Here is a 17,308-nt window from a genome sequence, read left to right as displayed (position 1 = left end):
ACTATGACTGACTCCTGAGCGCAGAAGAGAGGTGATGGCTTGGAGGAAACCGGGAAGCAGAGATGGTTGTGGGGGGCGGGACCTGAGAAAGCGTGATCGTGGGCTGGAATCAAACTCGATTTTGTAGCCGGAAGTCACAATTTCTTTTACCCAGGCATCTTCTATTGCCGGGAGCCAAGAATCTGTGAACAGAAGGAGACGGCAGCCCACCCTGGGAGAAGTCCCAGGTGGGAGTGACCCGTCATGTTGAGGAAAACCTGTTGGATCGTGATCGTGATCCAGAGGACTTGGAGGAGCGACTCTTTGGGCGCCAGTTAGGCGTGGGCCTAAAGGAAGGTCTACGACTGTCCCGCTGTGCTGGAGTACGGTCCTGTTGAGAGGAGGGGTTCGGTTGAGCGAACTGACGAAAGGACCGTAATTGAAGGGGGCGTCTCCTAGGAAAAGGGCGTTTGGGTCTGGGCTGGGGGAGAGAGGTGCTCTTACCCCCAGTAGCATCGGAGATGATCTGATCTAGCTTGGATCCAAACAGCCTGGAACCTTGAAAAGGAAGATTAGTTAGAGATCTTTTGGAAGCCGGGTCGGCGTTCCAGGCTTTAAGCCAAAGAATTCTACGTAAGGCAACGAGATTACTGGAAACCCGGGCTGAGCATGCAGCGGAGTCGAGGGACGCCATAAGTAGATATTTTCCGGCATGGCCGATCTGATCAGCTAAGTCGGCCAGATCGTCCGGGGAGGCGCCTGCTAGGATGCCCTGTCTGAGATGTTTGGCCCAGGCGGACACCGCTTTTGATACCCAAGTTGAGGCGAAGGAAGGGCAGAGGGAGGTGCCCGCAGCCTCAAAGGCTGACTTGGTGAGTGCCTCAACCTGTCTATCCGTGGTATCCTTAAGGGAGGAACCATCCGGAAGAGACAGTACTGTCTTGGTGGAAAGGCGAGAGACAGGAGGATCCACAGATGGGGACTCCGTCCATTTGCTGACAAGGTCATGGTTAAAGGGGTATAGGATGTTTAACTGTTTCTTTCCTGTAAAGCGCTTTTCTGGATGCTCCCACTGCTTTTGAAAAACGCTGTCAAATTCTGCATGGTTAGAAAAAGTGCGTGCAGGACGCTTAATCTTTTTGAAGGAAACTGAGTAGTCCCGGAAAGGGCTCTCGTCTTCTGTAACATGCAGAGTCTGATTGACGGCCGTTATAAGGCTGTCTATCATGTCCTGGACCTTGGAATACTGGTCTGAGTCAGAACCAGAGTTAGCTTCCTGGGCGAGCTCCGGGGAAGAGGTGTGAGACGCAGGGAGCATCTTGGAGTCTGGAGAGCTGGAGGATGAGCTTGCGTGGGTCCGTTTCTGAGAACGTGCCGTCAGTCGGCCCCTGTGAGGAGGGGGCAGGGGTGCCTGCGAATCGTCTGTGGGGACGTTCGGAGCGCTGGTGGCCGTGGACAGCATAGAACGCTTGCCACAACGTTTGCCTAAGACCGGCACCAGAGATTGAAAAACCTTGGTGAGGTCAGAGACAGACTGTGACATAGCAACAGCCCACTCCGGAGGGGAGGGGGTTACCATGTCCTGAGCGGCGGGGGGATCTTGGATTGCCAGCATGGCGGGAGGTTTGCAGGTCGAGCAGAAGGCCGTAGTGAGACCCGAGGGCCACTTAGTACCGCAAAGAGTACAGGCGTAGTATGCGACGATGTGAGAGGGACGGACTGAGGGTTCCTGGGTTTGGGCATATGTGCCTGACCAGGGATATTGCAGAAGGGAGCGCTGTGAGTGAAGGGGGGGTCAGTGTCAGGACAGAGCCTACCCGATCCTGTAGAGAAGCGGTCCAGTGTCCCCCTGAAGGCTCCGAAGGTGAGGTGGGAGCGGGTCAATAGGTGCCGACGGAGCGGGGAGCTGCGTGCGGCAGAGAGATGGCGTCGGTGCAGAGGACGCAGAGTTGATGACGGAGCGCGACGAGACTCCGATAGGTAGATGGGAAGGGGGGCAGGCTTGAGAGGCCCGCCGTGATAGGTCCGCAGAAGGCACGAGGGCGTGACGGAAGAGTCACTGTGGTCCTCGGCCCTGGTTGGTCAAAAAAAAAAAGGAGGTGGCGTATAGCCGTCGGAGCGGGACCGCCCACCGGACACGCCCCCCCCGACGGAGAAAGCGCGGCAGATTTGTCGCGCATTATGAGGGAGAAGGAGGAAGTGGCCCAGGGAAGAGCTATTAAGCGCCATGTTTGGTGAGAGGGGGAGGGGGGAGGGAGGCAGGTAACGCCGGGGGAGTGGGACCTGCAGCTAGAAGGGAGGGAAGTACCTGTCTTAGCGGGTCCGGGAACCGTCCCTTCCTTTCTCCTTCTGAGGATGGTCTCAGGATGCCTTCCTGGATAGGGGGGGGGATCCTGGCTTTTCCTCCTTCCCGCACTGTCCGGTCCTGGACAGTGCAGGAGACTGTGTCAACCCCAGAAAACTGGGGGAAGGTCACCCGCAGGGACCACCGTCTCCCTCCCAGGCCGCTCCGAGGAGGGAGCTGGGGTGGGGAACAGGCTAGGACTGGCCACCGAGATCACCCTGAGACACCCTAAGGTGACAGGGGATAAGTCCTGCCCAGCCGGTCCGAGAGTGGGCGATGTGGGGGTAGCCACATTGCTCTCTCGGTCGCTAGTGGGTTAACAGGGGAAGCAATGTTCCCTGTTAGCCTGAAGAGCTGTATCTGAAAAAGAAAAAAGAAAGGTTAATAAACACAACAGGGTTGAATCTGTAAAGATCCAGGTCTACCTCCTACAGACACTAAGCTTAAACTGGTGAGCTTGGTGCCTGTAGGCGGGTGCATATGACGCGCCCCTGGGCCTGTGTCGCGCTGCGTTGCGCACGCGGGAGCTTACCCGGAGCCGGATCTCTTGAGGGTTGTAGTCTCGTGGCGGTGATCCGGTCCGTGCCCAGGGAGTCAGACTAAGTGGCGCTGTATCAGCGGTAGATGATGGACGACTACGCCACCCGTTGAATGCAGCTATGGAGCTGCCGCTGCAGGGCAGACCGCTGAGGCCGGTGGAAGGATGGTGCAGCGTGGATGGTATAACCCCCAACGGGAGGGGTATGGCCTCAGGGCAGCCGACGTGGATGATGGGGGTAGCAGGAACCACTCAGAGACGATGCGGTGTAGTTCAGGGTCTTTACTGGTGACAAAGATAGACCCTCCCGGAGTACTGGCTAGCGGTTGGGGCCTGATCAGTCCTTGAGCAGATGGGATCTCCCCTGGCCAGGCGGAGTTGTAGGCCTCCCAAACTAACGATACTCTTCTGGCTAGAAGCGAGTATAAGTAGCCCACGTCCCTGAGTGTACCGTGTGGTGCTCACCCGTATGGCCGGTGACTCGGGGCCTTCTAGTAGCTTCCGCTCCACGACGGCGGTGCTGGTCCCATGCGTGTGACCGTGCCTTCGGGTTTCTTGGCCAGAGGACCTGAAATCCCCTGCCTGACGGATTCTGCCGCTGGGTAGGAGTTAGTCCCCACAGCCTCGGACTCCGGGTCCGGTAAGAAATCTACTCAGTCAGGGCGAGCTCTGCAGCTGCCAGCCCCTGACTCTTTGTAACACTGCTCCCACAGAGCTCCTGTTGTTTCTTCCTATGCTGCTTCTCTTCTCTACTTCTGGCATGGCCCAGGAGCTGGGCCCAGCCGGAGCCACAGCTCCCTGTCAGCCCTCCTGGCTGAACTCTCCCTCTCAACTCTCTAACCCTGCCTCAGCCCCAGGTTTATACAGGGGAAGTTCTTCCCCTCCCAGGACTGAGCAGGAGGTGTGGCATGCATAGGATTCCTGACCAAGAGACCTCCCACCTGCTCTCAGACATAACATTGCCGTTACTGTGGAAACCAGACCCCTAGGGTGCCACACATACTGCGGAGGAGGAGCTATTTTCCTTTTTGCATAGTGTCAACCTCCTAGCGACAGCAGCATACACCCATGGTCCTGTGTCCCCCAATGAAGCGATAAAGAAAAACCACTGATGAGCAACAAGAACATAAAGGCTCATCTCAGTCTTGCCAGAAAAGATCTTGATGATAGCCAAGATTTTAGGGAGAAAACTCTGTGGACTGACAAGACCAAAGTTTAACTTTTTGGAAGGTGTATGTCAAATTAAATCTGGCGTAGAAGGAACACAGAATTTCAGAAAAGGAACATCATACCAACAGTAAAATATAGTGGTGGTAGTGTGATGGTTTGGGGCCGTATTGCTGCTTCAGGACGTGGAAGACTTGCTATGGTAGATGGAACCATGAATTCTGCTGTCTACAAAAAAATCCTGAAGGGAATGTCCGGCCATCTGTTCGTGACCTCAAGCTGAAGCGCACTTGGGTTATGCAGCAAGACAATGATCCAAAACACACCAGCAAGACCACCTCTGAATGGCTTAAAAAAAACACAAAAAAAAATTAAGACTTTGGAGTGGCCTAGGCAAAAGTCTTGACCTTAATCCGATTGAGATGCTGTGGCATGACTTTAAAAAAGTGGTTCATGCTCGGAAACCCTCCAATGTGGCTGAATTACAATTTTGCAAAGATGAGTGGGCCAAAATTCCTCCAAAGCGTTGTAAAAGTCTCATTGCCAGTTATCGCAAATGCTTGATTGTAGTTGTTGCTGCTAAGGGTGACCCAACCAGTTATTAGGTTTAGGGGGCAAACACTTTTTCACGCAGGGCCCTGTAGGTTTGGATTTCTTTTTCCCTTAAAAAGGTTGTCCACTACTATTTAAAATATGCCAAAGAGTTTTTATGATGAAAAGCAGCTTCTATGTAATTACCTCCCTCTGCCTTTTCTGCCTGTGAGCGGCGCTATCACTGGCCAGTCACAGGCATCACGTAACACCCGGCTACAGCCGGCTCTGACATCCGCTGACATCACGACAAGTCCAGGCTGCAGTCGGGGGTGTCTCTCTTCCGCGTTCCACGGTGGATGCTGGGTTGTGGGCAGGGTTATCCCCGCGCGTCATACACAACATGCGCTCTCCCTCTCCCCATTCATTGAGAAAGTGCGCGGTGGATGCAGGGTGTGACGCGGTGGGGTAACCCCGCCCACAACCCAGCAGCCACCGCGGGGACCCCAGCGCTGAGTCACGCCTCAATAGACGGGACATCAGCGGTGGGGTCACGTGCTGCCTGTGAGCGGCCAGTGATAGCGCCGCTCACAGGCAGAAGGAGGTAATTATAAATAAGTTGCTTTTCATCATAAAAACGCTTTGGCATATTTTAAATAGTAGTGTACAACCCCTTTAATAATAAAGACCTTCATTTAAAAATTGCATTTTGTGTTTACTTGTGTTATCTGTGTCTAATATTTAATTTTATTTTGTGATCTGAAACATTTAAGTGTGACAAACATGCAAAAGAATAAATCACAAAAGGGTCAAACACTTCTTCACACCACTGTATATACAGGTGCATCTCACAAAATTAGAATATCATCAAAAATTTAATTTATTTCAGTTCTTCAATACAAAAAGTGAAACTCATATTATATAGAGTCATTACAAACAGTGATCTATTTCAAGTGTTTACTTCTGTTAATGTTGATGATTATGGCTTACAGCCAATGAAAACACAAAAGTCATTAACTCCGTAAATTAGAATAATTAACAAAAAATGCCTTCAAAGGCTTCCTACGCATTTAAAAAGGTCCCTTAGTCTGTTTCAGTAGGCTCCACAATCATGGGGAACACTGCTGACTTGACAGATGTCCAGAAGGCAGTCATTGACACACTTCACAAGGTCCCAGAGTCTGGAGGAAGAGTGGAGAGGCCACAATCCAAGCTGCTTGAGGTCTAGTGTGAAGTTTCCACAATCAGTGATGGTTTGGGGAGCCATGTCATCTGCTGGTGTAGGTCCACTGTGTTTTATCAAGACCAAAGTCAGCGCAGCCGTATACCAGGAAATTTTAGAGCACTTCATGCTTCCCTCTGCCGACAAGTTTTTTGGAGATGGAAATTTCATTCTCCAGCAGGACTTGGCACCTGTCCACACTGCCAAAAGTACCAATACCTGGTTTAACAACAACACTATCACTGTGCTTGATTGGCCAGCAAACTCGCCTGACCTTAACCCCATAGAAAATCTATGGGGTATTGTCAACAGGAAGATGAGAGACACCAGACCCAACAATGCAGACGAGCTGAAGGCTGCTATCAAAGCAACCTGGGCTTCCATAACACCTCAGCAGTGCCACAGGCTGATCGCCTCCATGCCACACCGCATTGATGCAGTAATTGATGCAGAAGGAGCCACGACCAAGTATTGAGTGCATTTACTGAACATACATTTCAGTAGGCCAACATTTTGGATTTTAAAAACATTTTTCAAGCTGTTATAAAGTATTCTAATTTACTGAGATAATAACTTTTGTGTTTTCATTTGCTGTAATCCATAATCATCAACATTAACAGAAATAAACACTTGAAATAGATCACTCTGTTTGTAATGTCTCTATATAATATACGAGTTTCACTTTTTGTATTAAAGAACTGAAATAAATTAACTTTTTGATGATATTCTAATTTTGTGAGATGCACCTGTATCAGGCCACAATAGACTAAATGCATCTACAAAAATAGAAGCCACTCCTCAAAGAGCCTAATCAATAAAGGAGAACAAACTGGATTGTTTTGAGCTTAAAATGATAACATTATTTGTACAAAAAAACACATTTAAAATTCCCCACAGGTGTATACAACAGAACAAACAAGTGGCAAATAGCACTTAGAGGCCAACAATTGAGCAGGCCGGTATCTGAATTAGGTGAGTCAGAAGGAAGGTTTAAACAAACCTATCCACGTACGCCATTGTGGCCATTAAACCTCCTCCATAAATATTCCCCTCCATACTTCAGTAATGCCACCAATACATAAGAGAATTCTTACCCATGCTGCCAAAAGTAATCCCCAATGCACATGGAGGTGAATCCCCCTATCTGAGAGCAGCATAATGTAGAGACAGAGACTCTGATTCCAGCAATGTATCACTTACCAGGCCTGCTGGGTGTAGTTTGTATAACAGGGTTCCCTAACTCCAGTCCTCAAGACCACCAACAGGTCATGTTTCCAGGATTTCCTTAGTATTGCACAGGTGATAATTCCATCACCTGCACAGGAAATAATTCCATCACCTGTGCAATACTAAGGAAATCCTGAAAACATGATCTGTTGGTGGTCTTGAGGACTGGAGTTGGGGAACCTTGTTTTATAAGATCACTGTTTTATTACCAGATTATTAATGGAGGACTACTTGGCCTGCTGTCCGGTAGTCCAAACATGCCCCCATAACTTATTGACAGCTTTCTGCCTATGCACAGTGTACACAAAAAGTTGCCAATCAGTGGGGTGGGCGGGTTATACAGAGCTCAGCGTTAATGGAACTGGTAGATCTGCAGCAGATAAATCAGTTTTAAAACAAAACTGCAGCACACAGTAAAGTAAGTGGCATATCACTGGAATCAGGTCTCTGGCCCTACATCATGCTGCTCGCAGATATGGTAGCAAAAACCTGGTGACAGATTCCCTTTGCTTTTGGAGGACACCTGGTTGAACTAGGAGTAGAGGGAAAAGTTGGTTATGTGCATAGAGCGTTTCATCCCGACAGGTTTGCTTTTGTGGCGGAATTAGGATGTAAGTTCACATTTTTTTTAATAAATCAAAAAATAAAAAATAATAAACCTTGGCCTTTGGTCTGTACCATATCTAGAGGTACAACACTTACCTGCTTAAGTTTTTCCTCATCGGTACTGAAGTTCAGGTTCTTAATGAATAATGTGCAGCCTGAAAGGGTTTCTTCTTCATCTTCTGACTCTTCTGTCTCACTTTTCTCTTTAGGTTTCTTTTCAGACTCCTCTACAACATTCCCTACGTCAGGAATAAAAAAAAACATTTAGTTTTTTTTTGCTTTTAAAGATGATCATCTGATGTCATGGATACATGTGAGGTCATCACATCGCCCTTCATCCTCTCACCAAGCAATCTTCAGGAATCAGTAAAAATCACCTACCATTGTCTTGCTCATCTAATTTGACAACTGACACTGGCTCTGCTTTCTTCTCAGCGCACGGGCTGCTAAAGACATTCATAGGTGCCCACTCTAAATAAAGGGGGACATGCTGAAACTGAATGGGAGAAAGACCAAGCTAATTAATATGCAGCATTTCGTACAGGGAAAAAACAAAACAAAACTCAAATAAAAAAACCTTCACCCCCGGGCAATTTTCTGTTTTTTTCTCCCCTTCTCCCCAGAGCCATATATTTTTTTCCTAGCCAAATAGCTGTGTGAGGGCTTGTTTTTTGGGCGCCGAGTTGTACTCTTGAATAACACCATTAAGTTTACCATATAGTGTACAGGAAAACGAGAAAAAAATTCCAAGTGTGGTGAAATTGCAAAAAAAAAAAAGTGCAATTCCACAATGTTTTTTTATTTATTATGTTCAATATATGGTAAAATTGACCTGCCAATATGATTCCCCAGGTCAGTACGAGTACGCCGATAATAAAACAAAAACTATACATGTTTTGTAAGTGGTGAAAAAAAAATGTAGAAATTTAAAAAAACAACAATTTTTGTTTTTATCACTATTTTCCAAGACCCGTAAAGTTCTAATTTTTTGGGATCTAGGGCTGTGTGAGGGCTTATTTTTTGCACCCAGAGCTGACACTGTTACTCATAAAATTTTGGGGTGGATGCAATGTTTTGATCGCCTTTTAGTGCAATGTTGAGGTGACCAAAAAAAACATAATTCTGGCGTTTTTATTTTTTTTCTCGTTGCGCTGTTTACAGGTCAGACTCATTTATTTTATATTTTGATAGACATTTATGAAAGTGGCGATACCAAATATGTGTATTTTTTTTTTTATTGTTTTACTTTTAAAATAAATTATTTTTGTTTATTGTTGTTTAAGCCGAACTACAGAAAATAAAAAAACAGAAGTTCTGGCATTTCAGTTAATTATTTTTCTTTACAATTTTCACTGATCGGGTTAACTAATTTTATATTTTGATATATTGGTGTTTTATGCAATAGAAATTTTTTGTGACTACAGAATGTATTTTTTAGCAATAAAAAGTCCTGCCAAAGTGTGTGCATCTCATAGAACAGAGATAGCTTCCCGTGGTCGAGAAGAATGCCGACACAACATCCTTACTGATCACTGACAGAACTATGCAATGGCACCGCTCTCTATCCTCCTGCCCTACACTTATCTATGTGATCAGGGTAGGGCAGGAGAGGAAGCTGCAAGAACCTGCACAGACGCTGCACATCCTAAGAAGCTGAAGGACCTTTTAAGTCATGTGATCAATCACGTACGTGGAAAAAACTTCAAACTGTGGTAATGTATACACAGATTATGTGTTTATATTCTGTAGTTGGGTGAGTGTGTTTTGACTGAGCCAAGTGTTTTGATGCTGTAGTTATGCTGATTGTGATGTATCAACGCTATATATGGCGTATCGATGAAGTAGTTGAGCTGTGTGTGGTGTTTTGATGACAGTGCCGCAGCAGAGCCCGACACTGCCGCAGCAGAGCCCGACACTGCCGCAGCAGAGCCCGACACTGCCGCAGCAGAGCCCGCCGACACTGCCGCAGCAGAGCCCGCCGACACTGCCGCAGCAGAGCCCGCCGACACTGCCGCAGCAGAGCCCGCCGACACTGCCGCAGCAGAGCCCGCCGACACTGCCGCAGCAGAGCCCGCCGACACTGCCGCAGCAGAGCCCGCCGACACTGCCGCAGCAGAGCCCGCCGACACTGCCGCAGCAGAGCCCGCCGACACTGCCGCAGCAGAGCCCGCCGACACTGCCGCAGCAGAGCCCGCCGACACTGCCGCAGCAGAGCCCGCCGACACTGCCGCAGCAGAGCCCGCTGTGTGGCAGCTGAGAGTGTATATCTGTGCGTGTACTGTGTGCACGCAGCAGTATTGTGTATGTGGGTTTCTGAGTCTTTAGGCAGGAAAAAACGCTGCATAAAATACCCATTTTTGTGTTGCCAATTTTTCCCTACTCATTAGTATGGATGAAATCTACTGCAAATCTGCAAGGAAAAAATAAGCAACGTGTGCATGAAACTTCAGGGATCCTATTCAATTTTCTGGTACTAGTAAATCCTTCAGGTTTTTGGCAAAACTGAGCAGAAAAAAATGCAAAAACCCAAAGTGTACACATACCCTGTGTGAGAATTGCAGAGTATACATGTGTGTGCTGTAAAGCTATATGTGTATGATACACTTGCTGCATAGAAACACTTTATGTGTTAAATAACCATCATTATTTTAAAAATATATATATATCAATCACACTCACCTTTGAGTATGCCAGTTTCCGAAAAGCTTGCTTAGCTTCAGTTGGTTCAATAAATTCCACTATGGCCGATATTCCACCTTCTGGTAGCAATACCCTTCCCAGATCTCCAAAAGGTGCAAACACCTCCTGTAGTTCTGCAACCTGAGTACCAGCCGGAAGGTTCTTGACTAGAATCACCGTTTTACTACGTGGTGAAGCAGCCTAATGCAGAGAAAACAGATAAGACAACCTGTTAAACAAAAATGTTCCATCTAACACCACAATAAAAGGATACATTTGGGTTATGCCTCTAAAGGTGGCATAAGGTGTGCATCTTCATATTTAGTATTAACTTAGGGGTCTATGGGGTAACGTTTCTCCTTCTGGAGAGTGACAAGCCAAGCCTGGCATGTCAGAGTGAGGAGACTTATACACCATGCATGCTCCTTTAGGAAATTAAATATGCAAATTGTCTCTTAAGAGATGAAGAGAACTAGAACTCTAGTGCCACCTATTGGAAGTAGCAATCCTAAAAGTCAATATCGACCCTTTAATGAGCCTTGTCACATGACTTAGGATAAAACTGTCTACAAATTGAGATTCTGGTTTGGCTTTTATCTCAAGTCACATTGCAAGGCTCGTTAAAGGGTCGATATTGACTTTTAGGATTGCTACTTCCAATAGGTGGCACTAGAGGTCCAGTTCTCTTCCTCTCTGAAGAGGCAATCTGTATATAGTATTAAGTTAGAAATGTATAAAACTGCTAAAATTTAAGGGGGATTACTAGGACAAAAATATTGATGGTCTTTTCTTAGGATGTTCATATAGGTTTGAGACTTGGGATATTCACCGATCAGCAGAAAGGAAAAGGCCAACACCCTTCATTATTTAGATGTGAATGGGTGCCACTACCCTTTCACCCTAAAGATTGGTTTAGTTTAATAGGAAAGGTCATAGATTAGACATAATGGACTATCACCAAGACGCTTTATTGTAGTGTGGGTACAATCGCAATGCATGATCTAAACCAGGTAAAAAGCCACTAATACAGGATCATTAGATTTACATAAACATACAGTAGTAAATTATTAGCAGCCCACTATATCAGTGAAAACACACAAGGATTGAAGGGGTATTCCCAAAATCACAATGTGGTTTCATTCTAATATGCACATATATTTATTCATTTGAGACAATATAACCCATTTTTAAATGTGCCTCGTTTTGAACATATGACTCCAAAAGCTCTATTTAAAGGGGTTTTCCCATGAACAAGAGTTCATTTTAATCAATAGATATCGGAATAATAATAAGTTCCACAATTGGATGTATCTAAATAAAATGTTCCTGTGCTGAGATAATCTTATAAATGTGCCCCTGCTGTGTCCTGTGTAATGGCTGTGTCTGACTGTGCAGGAACAAGGTCTGATCATACCACATCTCCTGGGCAGGGGGGGAGCAAAAGAGTATACAGACATTTTAGCAGGGGTTTGGTGGTGATTCTTTCTTTGAAGTAAAATATTGTTTAAAAACAGGCAGGGAAATGTTTTTCCTCACAAAAAGAATCAGCTGTGATCCCCTGCTGTCCTGTCTGTATATTCTTTTCCTTCCTCCTCTGCCCAGGAGATGTGGTATGATCAGACCATGTTCCTGTACGGTCAGACACAGCCATTACACAGTACACAGCAGGGGCACATTTATAAGATTATCTCAGCACAGGAATATTTTATTTAAATACATCCAATCTATTGATTAAAATTAACTTTAGTTCGTGGGAAAACCCCTTTAATCTTTCAGTTGCCATTAGAACCATCCTTTATGAGTTCCAGCTCATAGTCGATCATGCGTAGTGCAGTCTATTTCTATTCAGCATAGCTCTGCTGAGTTTAGAACGGAGCTTCTAGAACAGCGACTCCTTCATTACAGTGCAAAGAGCTTATACCAGGAAGTAGAAGTGTGCCTGACTGCTGGTAAATAAGAGAAGCGATGTACTGCAGGATGGGCTGTGTATAAAGGGGGCTGAGAGGAGAGATGTAATACACCATAGGCTGTATATCCATGTGGCTGAGAGGAAATATCTACTGCAGGATGAACTGTATATACAAGGGGTTGAAATGAGATATATACTCTAGGACGGGAATTAAAGGAGCAATTTACTTTAGAATGGGGCTCTTTATAAAGGGCTGAGAGGAGTGATGTACACTGCAGGATGGGGCTCTGTATAGAGGAGCTAAGAGGAAATACTGCGAGAGGTGATTGTGTACAAGGGCTGAGATTAATTGAGCTGTTTGTTGCCTGCTGCTGACAGATCAGTGATGTTAAATTGAAAATACCACTCTATTGATGCACAGGACATAAAATTGGCTACTGCTGTATGCATCAATAGAGCGACATTTGCAGTTTCACAAAACTGATCTGTCAGCAGCGGGCAACAAACAGCTCTGCACTGCTGTTGTGGAGGAATGCAGGAGAGTTGCACTCCACTACAAACCAGCTAACAATGATGTAAAACCTCAAAGATGTAGATAGCAAAATATAAAAGTGGAAACACAGGGTACTGTACAAGAATATATAATGCACAGAAGCAGAAGGTGAAATCTACACTTGATGATGACTCGGAGAGGTGGGGCTAGTGAGATGCACATATGACAGGTGGGAGACGTTTGCAGCAAGTGTTGCTGGGATATGTACTTTTAGCAGACAAGAATAAGACTGCCCATTTTGCCATGAGAAGCTAGATGTACAGAGAGGCAAAATAGAGATGAAAGAAGACATACACAAGAAAAAAGTTATGTATAACTATGTAATAACTATGCATTTACTGTGCTTTGTGAATAATAATGCGATTTTGGGAATAACCCTTTAAATATTGGAAAATATGTGAACCATAGACCATGAACACCATTACCTGACTGAAAGAATCCAGACATACTCCATTCTCCTGCAGGAAGCGACGCACGTCTTGAACTATCTGGGTTTCTCCCAATGCAACTCTGACAGCAACACTGCCTTTTCCTTCCTGATTGGAATGAAGAAGAAAATGTATCAGAGCGGAGGAAATACTTTTACTACTGACACAATGTAAGCAGTTAGGATGATAACTCACATGATCCAGGACTTGGCTTTTACTTGTGTTATACTTTTGAGCAATCACTTCGGCCACTGAGCTGGTTCCCATGAACAGGGTATTCCAGTTGTGAGAACTGAGCGGGGAAAAGATCACATTGGGAACAGAAATAGATTAATCTACACTAAATGTATCACAGTGGCTCACACTTCAACATATATCTGGGGCATTTATAGACACGTTTGTCTAACTTTACACCAGTTCGGAGCTGCCCATTTCCTCCCCACTATACAACCACAGTGAAAAGAAGTTTAAAGGGAATCTATCAGTAGGATTCTGAGACCTAATCTGAAGACAGCAGGAGATAGAGGCTGAAACACAGAATTCAGAGATGTGTCACTTAGCAAAGTGCCCTCTGTTTACTAACTGTGAAGAATTTATCACTAAGAGATTAACATTACCAGTAGGCAACTAAGCACCTCACTGTCTATGGACTTTGTACAAAGAGAACCTGGTGTGGGCGGGGCTAGCTTTCTCAGCTCTGCTTCATTCTAAATCTAAAAGCTCTGATTGTGTCAGAACGGCTGCATCCAGTAATCTATGTGATACATCGTTGGATTCAGCTTCTCATTCGCTACATGAGGCTGCTCTCAGATAAGGTAGCAAAAACCTACTGACAGATTCCCTTTAAATAGAGTGGCAGTCAGGTATATGTGTCCTTTCTCTCCATTCAAGGTCTATGGGGCTGATGTGAACCTCAGAGTACTGCACTCTGCTGTCTCCATTAGTCCTATCAATTTAGTATCTGGGCACCAGCTTGACCTCCACTCTATTCAACCTTCCCTTCACTGCACCAACAATCCAGTAAAATCCCGATATGGCTTTACTGAATAATCCACAGAATACTGACACAGGTACAATAACTCTGATGCGCTTCAGATCCGTTATGATCCTTATTCTTAGCAATAATTTTACTGATGTTACAGTAGAAGCTACAGTTTATCACTGTGTAAACATGGCTGAATTTATTGTATATCATGAAACTCTTAACTAGCAGAATCAGAGATAGGTAAAGGATGGGGTGTTTTTTTTCTCTGACACTTGCATGCTACATATAAGCATCTTTATTCTTGTGACTTAAGTATGTAACTCTTTGAAAACCCTTGCCTTTGCTGATTTCAATGACTTCTTATGGTGAAAAGGTGAATAGTCACATGTAGCAGCAGATAATAGGGCAGCCGTTAATGCTTTATTCCTGCTCTTGTGAAATTGGATGACAATAATAAATGCTGCCTACGCAATCACTGTAAAGACTTCAGGATTATGGACAGTACCTGGAACTGTTGGCTTTGTCCTTCAAAGCTTTTTGTTTCTTATAACTTGATTCTGCTTCACCTTCATCTTCCTTTTTCACAGTGGAGGGAAGAACATGCAACATGCGGCCCTGAAGACGAGTCAAAGAAAAGACGATAAAGGGTATTAGATCTCACCCTCTAAGCCCACCACTGAAATACGGTAATGGGGCCAACTTGCAGTGCCTAACATTAGAATAGTCCCCAGGTTGTCTTCTTATTCAATTTAAAGAGGACCTGTCACAAGGTGAAAAGTGCTCAGTTTTTGCTTTTTTTTTTTTTTAATTTTCGCTCATCCAATTATTCCTTTTTTTTTTTTTAAACCTGCAATATGATTCCAGGTTTAATCTTTATGTCCTTTACAAGGGGTGTTACTAACAGCATTCTCAGGGCTTGTGTTTAAGCTGCTCAGCATTATAGCCTTGTAAGTAAAGCAACCTTGGTAAAAGACCATAAAAATTAGCATCTCGGGTGCACCAAACAAAAAGGCCCATATTTCTGGAACCTTGTGGCAGATTTAAAAACAAAGAAACAAAAAAAATTGAATAAATCAGGGGAACAGCGGAATAAAGGAGCAAAAATGGCCACTTTTTAATATCTATTGAAAGGGGACCTGTCACCGTAATAATTCAATCCAATCTGCAGGCCCCATGTTATAGAACAATGAGAGCAGAGTAGACTGATATCTAGTTTTGTGAGAACAGATTCAGGATAACCTGTGTTGACTGACGGCTTTTTTTTTTTTTTTTTTTTTTTTGCATACAGAGATAACACACATTATACTGAATCTTTTCTCACAAAACTATATCAACCTGTTCCGCTCCCCCTGCTCTATAACATTATCCCAGCAGATTGGACGGCATTTTCATGGTGACAGGTTCCCTTTAAGGGCCAGAGCACAGTGTTTGTTTGTTTGTTTTTTCATAAAGTTTTCACAAAGTTCCAAATCTGCGGCTTCACTTGATCATTGTGCAATAAAAAAATTAAAATCTACCTGTCATTTCAGGTGATTGTTCAGAATAAATTGTCACATGTGAACCTGAGGAATAATAGTATCTCTAGCCATTATATGACTTTTATCCTGCAGTTTGCTTATCTTGAGGCTTTATATGCCAATTTTCAGAAACAGTGGGTGGATACTAGCTGCTATGATTTCTTACACACACAGTACACAGAAATAAAGGATTCCTGCTCTTTGTGGCAAGCAGCATTGAGAAGTGTAGCTGTGAATCCAGAACTGGGGTGGGCAATAGAAAGCAGTGACATAGGTCTGTATATATCAACCATTGTGACTTTCACTATGTTTCTGTCACGGGTGTGTCAGAAGTGACAGACAGTTGTCCTGCAGTTGGTTGCAGGAGATCTCTACGTTTGGCATTACAGACACCTTCTTAGAAGCTGTCTCTCTAGGACCCAGCGGCTACCGTCCTCTTGCTAATTAACACCCTGGCCTGGGTGTATCAAATACCTGCTGTTTGCTAGAGGGAGGTGTCGGCGATACTCGCATGACCCGTTGTGAAGGCTTGGAGCAAGTGCATTACTTCTTCCTCTCTGGTGCTAAGAGGGCGTGTGTTCATCTCTCTGAAGTCAACTAAAGCTAAGAGATCTTCCCTTGTTTGTTCCCCCTTGTTGTCTTTAGTTGTCAGTGGGGATCAACTAGTGCTCACCCTCTCCCTTCCCTAGCCAGGGCCACATGCCAGGGAAAGACAGGGCGAGGTTCCTGTGTGGCGATTGGTGCGGAACCAATGCAGGGACGTTAGGGGAGACAGGGTGATATAAGGTCAGCCTAGGAGGTCTCCACTACCCCCTTTCCCTAGAGTCTGGGCCCCCTTTTCCTCCTTCCCTTTGTGTTGCACTTTGTCTTCCCTACACCTTGCGTGACAGCACCTTTCTCCTTTTCCCGTCCAAACGCCATACAATTGAAAATCTTTATTCGCTGGCAGTGGATGAAAACATTCCGGCTTACATAGAGAAGCTAAAAAATGTCGCTATATAAAAGTTCAGATAATTTGCTACAGTAATTAAATGTATCACGATTACCTAGACTGAGTACAATTGTAGATAAAAGTAGATGTAGATATTTATGTTTTATTGAGAACATTTATAGACAAGCGCTACTTCCACTTTCTCCAGACCCTGCAGGAAACATCAAATCTCACCAAAACATGCCATGAGTCCACTATTCTGGATGGAGTTTATAAAGTTCTACCAATTTATCTTCTGACAAGTCTATATGACATCAGCTAATGAACTTATTGAAATACATGTAATTCCTGTTAGTACAAAACCAAGTACGCACCTGAAAAATGTGTCCATCAACCTCTGCATAAGCTTTCACAGCATGCTCCGTAATAAGGTATGTAATAAAAGCAAAGCCCTTAGGCTTCTTCGTTAGCTTGTCAATTGGAAAATGGATTTCTGAGAGAGGACCTGAAGGTGGGAAAAGCAATAGTGAAGAAATAACTTAGATGAAGCATTTCCAACATTAATATAAGTTTCTTAATAACTTATAGTATACAACAATGATATGTCATGAATTTCTGCTTGGTTGTGAACCAAGTGCTAGGACTAGTGATGAGCGCAAGAGCTCGTTACTCGAGTTTGTATAGAGTGCTCG

General features: G+C 44.9%; 1 protein-coding gene across 2 annotated transcripts in view; it reads right to left on the bottom strand.

Annotated features, from left to right (window-relative positions):
• RBM19 (RNA binding motif protein 19) overlaps positions 1-17,308 on the bottom strand; it is a 76,555-nt gene that overhangs the window by 47,698 nt on the left and 11,549 nt on the right. For both annotated transcript variants that reach the window (XM_073672105.1, XM_073672095.1), the window contains exons 11-17: positions 16,991-17,121; positions 14,674-14,783; positions 13,379-13,475; positions 13,181-13,291; positions 10,294-10,494; positions 7,996-8,110; positions 7,711-7,853 (exon numbers count right to left, since the gene is read on the bottom strand). In XM_073672105.1, the coding sequence (XP_073528206.1) occupies positions 7,711-7,853; positions 7,996-8,110; positions 10,294-10,494; positions 13,181-13,291; positions 13,379-13,475; positions 14,674-14,783; positions 16,991-17,121 (908 nt within the window). The remainder of the gene's footprint in view (positions 1-7,710; positions 7,854-7,995; positions 8,111-10,293; positions 10,495-13,180; positions 13,292-13,378; positions 13,476-14,673; positions 14,784-16,990; positions 17,122-17,308) is intronic.

Source organism: Phyllobates terribilis, unplaced genomic scaffold (assembly GCF_046119375.1).
Source record: "Phyllobates terribilis strain yellow unplaced genomic scaffold, ASM4611937v1 Scaffold_1__5_contigs__length_1240528914, whole genome shotgun sequence".
In the NCBI taxonomy this organism is placed as follows: domain Eukaryota; kingdom Metazoa; phylum Chordata; class Amphibia; order Anura; family Dendrobatidae; genus Phyllobates; species Phyllobates terribilis.
Note: the sequence above shows the minus strand (reverse complement) of the source record. Positions and strands in the feature narration are given on the sequence as shown.